General features: G+C 36.8%; 2 protein-coding genes across 3 annotated transcripts in view; both read right to left on the bottom strand.

The window, feature by feature from the left end:
- LOC107729364 (RING finger protein 122) overlaps positions 1–4,112 on the bottom strand; it is a 7,764-nt gene extending 3,652 nt beyond the window's left edge. Inside the window, exons 1-4 of one of the 2 annotated variants that reach the window (XM_016539846.1) lie at positions 3,159–4,110; positions 2,963–3,039; positions 1,131–1,281; positions 689–731 (exon numbers count right to left, since the gene is read on the bottom strand). In XM_016539846.1, the coding sequence (XP_016395332.1) occupies positions 689–731; positions 1,131–1,240 (153 nt within the window). In that variant the 5' untranslated portion in view covers positions 1,241–1,281; positions 2,963–3,039; positions 3,159–4,110. Of the gene's footprint in view, positions 1–688; positions 732–1,130; positions 1,282–2,962; positions 3,040–3,097 lie in introns of both variants that reach the window. The other variant, XM_016539845.1, reaches the window with a different exon arrangement.
- Positions 4,113–7,083: 2,971 nt separating this feature from the next.
- LOC107729342 (calcium homeostasis modulator protein 1-like) lies at positions 7,084–9,674 on the bottom strand. The gene is made up of 3 exons (XM_016539810.1): positions 9,624–9,674; positions 9,213–9,503; positions 7,084–7,782 (listed from the first exon to the last, which is right to left on the bottom strand). Exons 1-3 carry the CDS (start codon positions 9,672–9,674, stop codon positions 7,084–7,086), a joined length of 1,041 nt encoding a protein of 346 aa, XP_016395296.1.
- Positions 9,675–10,656: the final 982 nt, after the last annotated feature.

Below are 10,656 nucleotides of genomic sequence, written 5' to 3'. Positions count from 1 at the left end.
ATAAATACAACATTTATTTAAATGGGGGAAAAAAACTTCACTGGTATCGGATTGGTATCGGTATCGGCCAATACCGAACCCTAGGTATCGGAATCGGAGGCGGAAAAGGCGGATCGGAGCATCCCTAATTTTAACACCGAAAAATAACATATTTCATCTTTACCAGGAAAAAGGTTGTACTTTTCCCAGCCACTGTGACTAACTACTGTAAGTAACTGAGAATAGACAAGTGTGCTTCATGAGTCATGACTAAATGATTGATCGATTGATTGATTGATTTATTGTTAGATGCTAGGTGTTTACATAGCATTTTCTTTGAAAATGGTAGGTCCCATATTTTATTGTGAGACCCATTAGACATTTTAGATGAATTAGCCTATTATCTGGCATAAAATCGAATGAGCTTGATCAACATTATGAAGGTTAAGTACATCCTTTCACCATTTTGAAAAAGACTAAATTAATTTTTAGGCCCAGGTTTTAGTGCTTTTTGTTTGAAAATATCATCCCGTCTTTCTTGTGTAATATCCATATAAAAGTATCATATCTCACATTTGCTAACATGCGAACTATATATATATGAGGAGCAAAGTATATCATGAAGGTCATCTGTTAGATCGGATTTCATCAAGACTATGGCTAAGACTATATGCTATATTTACATCGAACTGTATTGTTTTACGCCCACCTCATTGTAGCTGTACTGCTCCCTTGTACCTTGCTGTTTCAATCTGTAAAGAGAAGAGGAAAAAATGAAACACTTCTGCACTTCCTGAGTTTAACTGCAAAACTGCTGTGGGTGGTGCAAAAGAGAGATGTTGTGATTGTGTAATTCATTTCGCTGCAGCATTTCCTTTTTCCTCTGTCAAACTCTCATATGCATATAAAACACTTCTACGTTATATATACACTCATTTATACTAATAATGTATACTGTGTCAACTCAAAGTCTGATTAAATATGGGATTCAAAATGTAATTTAAATCGTACCGTTTACAAATCTGTATGTGAATGAAAATAAGGTCTCAGACATGTCTTCCTGTGTCTTTCTACACGTCTTTCCAGGAGCAGAGAGCAACAGAGGACACATCTGATTTGTGTAACAGCAGTTGTGCGGGTGTGGTTCTTGCCTGAACAGATAGCAGCAGAAGATTACACTGAGCATGAAGATGAACATGCCAATGCCCAGTACAATGACGTACACGTTGAGCGGCAGACGGTAGATGTCTTCCTCTGACATATCACAGTCTGAATGCTGCAGCCCTAGACCACAGAGGCAGCCTGCACACAAACACACACTTTACATCACACACGATGGCTCGAAAATATCTGAGCAGGAAGCACACCGTTCTTTAGTACGCCCATTTTCAGAGAATTCTGGGAAATTAGCTATGTACAAAACGAATACGAACAACTGTGTAATTGCCACCAACAAACCGCCATCTGGCCTTTCAGGAAGCCATATGTGTGTTAAAAAAAATTTACCATTCATACTTTACCGTTTTCTAACCATGTGAAGTTCATCTCTATTCATATTCTCCTGTCAATCAGCATAAAAGTTAAAGATTAACGCAGCGTCTGCAAGAATCCCCCTCAAGAACGATTCATCTAAGGTGCTTATATAGAGGGGCTTCCACAGAGATTATTGTAAGCTTGTGTCATTCTGATGAGACGGTAAAGTGCGATTTAATGTGTGCCATATGCACAGGATTCAGATCTTAAAACTATTTGGAGAACGTATTATGTACAGTATTATTAATATATTTTGGCATACATTGAAGCAAAGATTACGGTTCTCTACAGCTGAATGTATTTTTATTCTATTATGTTAGGCTGTTAGGATTTTATTTTATTATGTTAGGCTACTGAATTAATATCAAATATTTTTTTATTTATGTGTACAGGTTACTCGGAAAATACCATTGTATTACCATGGTACATTTTTGTTATTTTCCATGTGCAACGCACACAATTTTCTAATTATGGTCCATATTCTTGTTAATGCTTTATTCAGAAGAAGTTTGCTTGCTCTACAGCTTCCTGTATACATACTGTATATTTACACACACATATGTATGTATTATTCAAAAGTTTGGGGTCAGTACGATTTAACTTATTTATTTGTGTACAGAAAAAATAATACTTTTTTTCACCAAGGACACATTAGATGGATCAAAAAGATATTTGTAATGTTACATAAGATTTCGATTTCAGATAAATGCTGACTTGGAATGTTATATTCTGCAAGAATCCTGAAAAAAAAATGTAGTACTACTTTCCACAAAAATATACCTGAGCAGCAAATCATCATATTAGAATGATTTCTGAAGGATCATGTGACACTGAAGACTGGTGTAATGATGCTGAAAATTCAGCTTTGCATCACAGGAATAAATTATGTTTTAAAAAACATCCAAATAGAAATTAGTCATTTTAAATTGAAATAATTTTTCACAATATTTCTTATTTCAGTATTTCTTTATAATGTTTCTATTGTATTTTTGATCAAATAAATACAGCCTTGGTGAGCATAAAATACTATATTCAAAAACCAATCATACCAACCTCAAACTTTTGAGTGGTATATACAGTATATGCATACATGTATACGTATATGACCCGAAAGTCTTGATAATATATAAATATGCCAGTATGCCAGCTGTTTTATTTGTTTTATCTGGTTAAGGCAATCAGATTGACACGTTTACTCGACATATGACATATACATAATCAGAATCTGAGCCATTTCCGCTAATAATCAGAATGCAGTCCTCGTCTACTTGCTTAGCGTTACTGTTATTGAACATTCGACTCGTTATAGGTCGATCCATGTTTTCATCTAAAAATAAAACTCTAGACATATCAGTTTTCAGAAGAGCAAAAGGCTGACAGCATGCGGGTTGTTAAAAACAGTCTAGGCATAGCACGAATACTTCCATAATCTTGACGAGCTGCTCTTGACCTTTCCGAATAGTTCCCCTTGACTTCTTCAAACTGGTTTCAACATCCTGAGCAGCAATACCACTTCAGTGACTAATGCTGGTGGAAAAAAACAAACTCAAGTTCAGCTTGGACTTTTCGCAAAGGCCACACTCACCGTTACACCATTGGAATGGTTGCATGTAATCTGACTCCAAGCACTGCTGCTGCAAACTCACTGCTTGTCTGGAGCAGGCAATGCGGGGGCTGGAGGACACAAGCGAAAGCTTGATTCCGGGGTTGACTTATTCCCGACAATTTTCCTGACGTTCTTCCCGTGGGTCAGACGGGTCTAAAAAGCAGCTCTTCAGATGACAGGGTGTGCTGTCTTGATTATAGTTCAATTATTCCTCCATTCATCCCACTTTTATGATGTCAGCATCGAAGAACAAAAGATTTCAATCACTCTTTGGCTCCGCCGATGTGAATATGCACAAGGTGCTTTGTTACACAGACAAAGGGAGCATAATGTGCCCTTGATATTCTTCTTGTCCTTGAGATCCAGTCCGTATGTGGCCGGATGGCACTTCGGATGTGATCTTCTCTGTTGTCATACACAAAAGTTAACAAATTTCTTAATAATAAGTCCTGCGAATGGTGGTTTAGCGAGCACTAAACATCCATAACATACAAGCTGATACAAGACTCCATCTACAGCCTTTGGCTTCCCTCAAACCCTTATTGCAAAAGACTTTGGCATGTCTCTCTCTGTCGATTTTTCTAGCTCCTCTTCCTCGACGTCGCTCTCGATCAGTCTGTTTTTTTTTTTCAGGTATATTCCTTTATCGAACAGCAAGCCGTTTAGAGACCGAAGAGAACAGTATATTCACCACCATCAAGCCACTGGAGTGTTTATGTGTGCGCCTGTGTGGGGGAGTATATTTTCTCTCCACCTAAAACCATCTGTTCCCTCAATCTTTTCATCAAGAAAGTGGACAAAAACCCCAACAGTCCCTTAGCTCATTCAACAAATATCCGAGCCAAAACGCAAGCATCTGGGGGTTAAATAAGTGTTCTAGTCAAGCCAGCCAGTAATATTCTCCAGGAAGGCGCCTGCGTCTTTCCTGGCCGCACAGTTTCAGTTTGTAAACAGATCTGTGCTCATGTGATCCTGGTTTGCCTCGCAACTCTGTGCTCCAATCCCTCCTCCCTTCCTGAGCGATTCCCCTCCTCCAATCCTCTGCGCGACTGCAGTCACAGGATGGCCTCCGCTGCTTCTATATTTTAAAGGGGTCATATGATGCTGCTAAAAAGAACATTATTTTGTGTATTTGGTGTAATGAAATGTGTTTATGCGGACTACAGTGAGAATAAAAGTTATGCCTTCTTTCTTTGCGTGAACATTTTGGCGGCGTTATGCAAATCTTCCCACATAGTGATGTAGACATGTGGGGGCGTGTTAGAACGAGCTGTTTTAGGTAGGTGTGGCTGACTCTTAACTTTTATAAAGAATATCTCTTTGGATTTGAGACTTTAGTGTTTGCAACTTTACAGATCTTCTTTATGCACCAAGAGCTTGTAACACTCCAAAGAGAAAGGAAAAAGTGAAATCGCATCATATGACCCCTTTAAAGGAAGTAAGGCCGCATGCATGCACGCTGCTGCAGAAAACAGAAGCCGAAGGTGACAGACAAAACAAGCAAGTGAGAAAAAAGCAAGAGTAAAAAAAAAATAGGGCAGACTGAATTAGTGAACTCAGTGACACGTACATGCAGCAGATCTGATGCAGATCATGTTGCTGTCTGACCTACTAAAGCATTGGCATGATCAAAGCCTGTTTATGTTCAACCACAGAATATAATTGTAGCTTTTAAACAGAGATGGGGGGGGATACAACAGACTCAGGCGACCAACCCCCAACACTATAGTGCGGAATTCAGCTCTAGAGACAACAGCTGCTGCTTGCCTAACAACCATGTGCTCTCTCTGTGTCTCTGTTTGTCGCACTCAGCGATCTTGATGACTTATCAGTGGTGTACGAGTTCAGTTTTGTGTTAAGCAGATTGTTTGCTGGTTATCTAACAAATCACAGGATACATTTCATTCTGAGAATGCCATTCGCAGTCATACAGGTTTTTTTTTTTTCTAGAGTTGTTAACGAAAACGAAAACTATTAAAAATTGTTTTCAGTGATTGAAATGAAGATGAAATAAAGTAAAATATAAATATTGGATGAAAAACGTAAACTTAAATGAAAATTTAAAATGGTGCCTTGGCAAATAATTGAAATAAGCAATTAAGTTTAAAGGGTTAGTTCACCCCAAAATGAAAATTCTGTCATTAATTACTCACCCTCATGTTGTTCCAAACTTGTTAGACCTTTGTTCATCTTCGGAACACAAATTAAGATATTTTTGATGAAATCTGAGAGCTTTCTGACCCTCCCATAGACAGATTAAATTATGTTATTTTTGTTTTCTTTGCACACAAAAAGTATTCTCATAGCTTCGCAAAATTGAAGTTGAGCCATTGATATCACATGGACTGTTTTATCGATGTCCTTGCTATACGTTTCTGGACCTGGGAACATTGCAGTTGTGTTGCTGTCTATGCAGGGTCAGAAAGCTCTCAAGATTTAATCAAAAATATCTTAATTTGTGTTCTGAAGATTAACAAAGGTCTAACAAATATTTTTGATGAAATCTGAGAGCTTTCTGACCCTCCCATAGACAGATTAAATTATGTTATTTTTGTTTTCTTTGCACACAAAAAGTATTCTCATAGCTTCGCAAAATTGAAGTTGAGCCATTGATATCACATGGACTGTTTTATCGATGTCCTTGCTATACGTTTCTGGACCTGGGAACATTGCAGTTGTGTTGCTGTCTATGCAGGGTCAGAAAGCTCTCAAGATTTAATCAAAAATATCTTAATTTGTGTTCTGAAGATTAACAAAGGTCTAACAAGTTTGGAACAACATGAGGGTGAGTAATTAACGACAGAATTTTCATTTTTGGGTGAACTAAACCTTTAAGTTGAAACTAAAACTGAAATATGTATAAATAAAAGCTAAACAGAAATATTTTGTCACATAAAAATAGGACAAAAGCACATAACAAAATAACTGAAACTTTCAAATTAAACTGAAAACTGAAAATATAAAAAAATTGTAAAGATGAATCATTTTTTAAATAGTATATAAAACAACACAGCCTTATTCAGTGTACTTAATGTGATTATTAAAATGAACAATTATTTATTTATTTATTATTTATTTTTGTTAAACGAAGATCACATTTAAAGCTCTTGGAAAAAGTTCTCTTTATTTGTCCTAATTTTCAAATATACCGATTTTATTGTTTTACCCATAATAAAATATCCATACTATTTATAATGGATTTTTAGATGTTTTAAACAGTCATAATTTAAACTATGAATAAAATAATCACACACAATTTCAGTATTTATTGTGCGGAAAATTATTTATATTAATCCCCCCCTTACAAAAAAAAAAGTTCTCCAGTTTTTCCCTAACAAAGTTTGTGCACTTGATGTTGTCAGTAAAGATCATATCTGAAATATGAATAAAATAATCACACACAATTTCAGTATTTATTGTGCGGAAAATTATTTATATTAATCCCCCCCTTACAAAAAAAAAAGTTCTCCAGTTTGTCCCTAACAAAGTTTGTGCACTTGATTACCATGGTTACACTTGGTTAATGTTGTCAGTAAAGATCATATTTGAAATATGAATATGACAATATTTGAAACAGAATATGATTATTTCCAAAGTATGCGAAAAGTATGAAAATGCTATTTAATTCTGTGAAAAAAATAACCAGTGTGTCAAATGTGGTGAGATGTGCTGTATAGTGGCCTCTGGTGGCACAAAGCGAGACAGCATTTTATTTAAAATCTTGTGCTTTATTCATCATCTGCTCACATTAATTTACGATTTTTACTGACAGATATATTTTGCACTCTAAAAAGTTGAGCAAATAATATAAACATCAAACTAGAATTATGATTTATTGCTTTGGTTATATAATGTGATACATAATATATAACTGCAAAGACCTTAATGTATTTTGATGGTTAAGACAACATACATTAGAAAAGCAATATAGTAAGATTTCTAGTCAGATGTGACATATATATATCTCAAACCTTGCTATAATACACTGCCCATGCTTTCCTTTGAGTATTGCATAGAGAAGAGACACCACCATTCATCAATCCATTTAGGCTTGTGCTAGCATTGCTACATCTATTCGTAAAACCATTTTGTTCTGTGCTAAAGCTAGCATTCTCATATCCCTTGTCCAAATTGCTTTGGCCAATATCAAGGCCAGGATTCACATAACCGCATTTGAAGCCATTTTGGCCCTCATTGAGTTCAGTTTTATCACAGATATTTTGGTCTCGATTTTTATTAGCATTCATGCTACAATCGCCATTTTGTTCAGTGCTAGCATCTCCAGACTTTCTCAGACTCAGCGGAGGTTTGCATGTGTGCCAGTCCCACAGCACCTTATTCATGGTGTCCTGACGCCGAACGCCCATCAGTTTGTCTTCTTCTGTAACAGGTTTATCGTCCTCATCTTCGCTATCATCTCCACGTGAATGATCATGAAAGCTTTGAATCTCACCGCTAATACCCTCAAAGTATTGCTTGATGCAGGTCTTGGCAAAACTTTTGGCATGTTCTGTGCAAGTCTCATCAAACATCTTGCGCTCCGTGTCTACGTAGTGGGACCAGTATTTGGTTTTGAGAAAGGCGGCCTGAGTGAAGCAGGGACGAATGGCTCTGATCAGAAATGCAGCGATTGTGATGATCAACAAGAACAACCATCCAAAAGCCTGGAACATTTAGAATACAGACAAAAAAAAATGTATGTATTAGTAACATTATTATTTTCAGCCTCATTGTACAATGCCATTAAGAAGTCTAAATTTTTAAGTTAGTCTATGCCAATAGTTTTAGGCTTGTGCAGAGTGCTACATTTTCGCCAACATTTGCAGCAGTCATGGTTCTTTAAGGATTTTCTCAATTCCTTTTGTCAACAAATATATGTGTGTGTTAGTTTTGTTTTATGTTCATAAAATTTATTAATAGTTTTATTTATTTTAGTACATCAAGTTAAACTGTATTAAAATGAGAAATGTTGCCTTGGCAGCTAGCTTAAATAGGTTGAAGTTTTTCAATATTTTAAGTTACCGTTTATTTTATTTCAAGTAACAAAAATGTTTTATTTTTTTATTAAATGTACAGCTTTTTTACACTTGTGTAAAAATATTTTTACACTTTTAGAATTACACTTTTTAAACACTTTTTTCCACATTTCTGTAGACAAATTAATTATTTTTACTTCTAGAACCCAACTGTTGTGCTCCGAGTCTGAGTACTTTTTGAGTTTAGGCAGCATAGAAACTTGTACAATGTATTTTTTTATGTAATCCTACTACTGTTTTGAATTAAAGGGATAGTTCACCCAAAAAAATGAAAATTCTGTCATTAATTACTCAACCTCATGTCATTCCAAACCCTGTAAGACAGTGGTCTCAAACTCAATTCCTGGAGGGCCACAGCTCTGCACAGTTTAGTTCCAACCAACTCCAACTCACACCTGCTTGGAAGTTTCTAGTAATCCTGAAGAACTTGATTAGCTGGATCAGGTGTGTTTGATTAGGGTTGGAGCAAAACTGTGCAGAGCTGTGGCCCTCCAGGAATTGAGTTTGAGACGACTTTTGTAAGACCTTCGTTCAACTTCGAAACACAAATTAAGATATTTTTGATGAAATCAGAGAGCTTTCTGAATGAATACTTTTTGTGCACAAAGAACACAAAAATAATGACTTTATTCAATGATTTCTTCTCTTCCGTGCCATTGTCCACCGTTATTCAAGAGAGTACCACGATGCATGCGTGAAAGAGAAGAATTATTGAATAAAGTCATTATTTTTGTTTTCTTTGCACACAAAAAGTATTCTTGTACCTTCACAAAATTATTATAGTTCAACCACTGATGTCACATGGAGTATTTTAATGATGTCCTTACTACCGTTCTGGGCCTTGACCGTGGTAGTTCCCTTGCTGTCTATGGAGGGTCAGAACGCTCTCAGATTCCATAAAAATATCTTAATTTGTGTTCCGAAGATGAACGAAGGTCTTACTGGTTTGGAACGACATGAGGGTGAGTAATTAATGACAGCATTTTCATTCAGCATTTTGTAAACTATCCCTTTAATATCAAGCAGTGGCAAATACTACAGTAAGCAGATCATCTTACCTGTGAAATACAGCGTATGTATCTGGTGGCGGCCTCTCTCGATAGGATGTGCTGGCCATCATATATATGCTTGCATGGTATTTTGGCCAATGTTCGTAAGAGTTCCTCCTGAGACAGTCCATGTCCACTTACATTCTTGCCCAATTCAGACATGTCCAGGTCCATACTGTAGGCACACAGGAAGCTTTTACCATCCATTAGAGTCACTGAGATCCAAACGGCTGGTGCGATGAGTGACCGCTGGGATATGGACACACACATATACCGCATGACTGCAGGGTCCTTCCTCCGCTAAACTGATGATTGAAGGTGGAAGACAGCGCTATTCATTCACTCCTCCCACTGACAATTCCTGCCGGTACTGGGAATCGAACCCGCAACCTTCGGGTTACAAGTCAATTAGGCCATGACTGCGCAAGTAGTTATCATCTCCACTGAAGGGCTTGACTTGACAAAGGCCATGTTCATCAACTTGATTACTAAACCACGATGCATCCCAGAAAATATTATTAGTGGGATTTTGATTCACCTCACTGAATACATATCAGTTCACCAAAAAGGTTTGCTCAGTTGGCACTGATAGCCACATGGTTAGTGTGGTGACACATGGTCGCCGTGATTTTGCCAAGTAAGACATGCTCCTGGATCAACATCTTTTGTTGATCCTGGATCAACATAACTGTCCAAAAATATAGACTTAACCCAATCCCTACCCCTAAACCTAACCCTACCCATAATTTATTCCTAAAAAGTGAACTGATAACTGATTAACAAGGGTGTAGAAGCACCTAACCCTGATTGTAAGCCCAAAACAGATATTTCCTGAAAAGTTATCCATCAATTCTGATTGGTTGATAGGAATTTTGTTTCAGGATCAACAAGGATGTTGATCTAGGAACATGTTGTACTTGGTGAAATCATGGTCACCGGTGACACATAGCACAACTGTGCTCGTGGCGACCCAAGTTCAATTCCCATCCAGTCCCCTTCGCCGATCCCATCCCCTTCTCTCTCCAATCAAAAATGCTTTCCTGTCTAACCTCTACTGTCCTATTCAATAAAGGCATAAAAGCCCATAAATATAACTTTAAACATTTTTGCTCATATTCGTTTACCACTTCATATGGAAATATTTATGTTAGGTAACATCTTTATTCCTGAAGGTGGTGACCAGTGAGTCTGGAGTGTTATGAGTGAATCTTTAAATTATTTACTTAAAAGATTCATTCAAAAACACAGCATAACACCATTAACAGCACAAAATTAAACCCAATTTTTTTTTTTTTTTTTTTTAAACATGACAGCTAAAGGATTGCAATTATTTGAGTGGTCAAAGACTTGTGTCTTAACAAGGAAAGTGGACACGAGCTCCATTAAAGCAAATCAAATTTAACAGTTTTTAACTTCAAAGAGTCCACATGCTTCATTGCTGTGGCATCAACCT

Source organism: Sinocyclocheilus rhinocerous, unplaced genomic scaffold (assembly GCF_001515625.1).
Source record: "Sinocyclocheilus rhinocerous isolate Xijiao unplaced genomic scaffold, SAMN03320098_v1.1 scaffold1148, whole genome shotgun sequence".
NCBI lineage: Eukaryota > Metazoa > Chordata > Actinopteri > Cypriniformes > Cyprinidae > Sinocyclocheilus > Sinocyclocheilus rhinocerous.
Note: the sequence above shows the minus strand (reverse complement) of the source record. Positions and strands in the feature narration are given on the sequence as shown.

Bases quoted from the DNA above. Each gene is read 5' to 3' on its own strand.
- LOC107729342 (XM_016539810.1), bottom strand. From the start codon at position 9,674: ATGGCCTTTGTCAAGTCAAGCCCTTCAGTGGAGATGATAACTACTTGC. The intron at 9,504-9,623 runs GTCATGGCCTAA...TCATCAGTTTAG, and splicing joins AGATGATAACTACTTGCGCA to CGGAGGAAGGACCCTGCAGT. The intron at 7,783-9,212 runs GTAAGATGATCT...TAAATGTTCCAG, and splicing joins ACATACGCTGTATTTCACAG to GCTTTTGGATGGTTGTTCTT.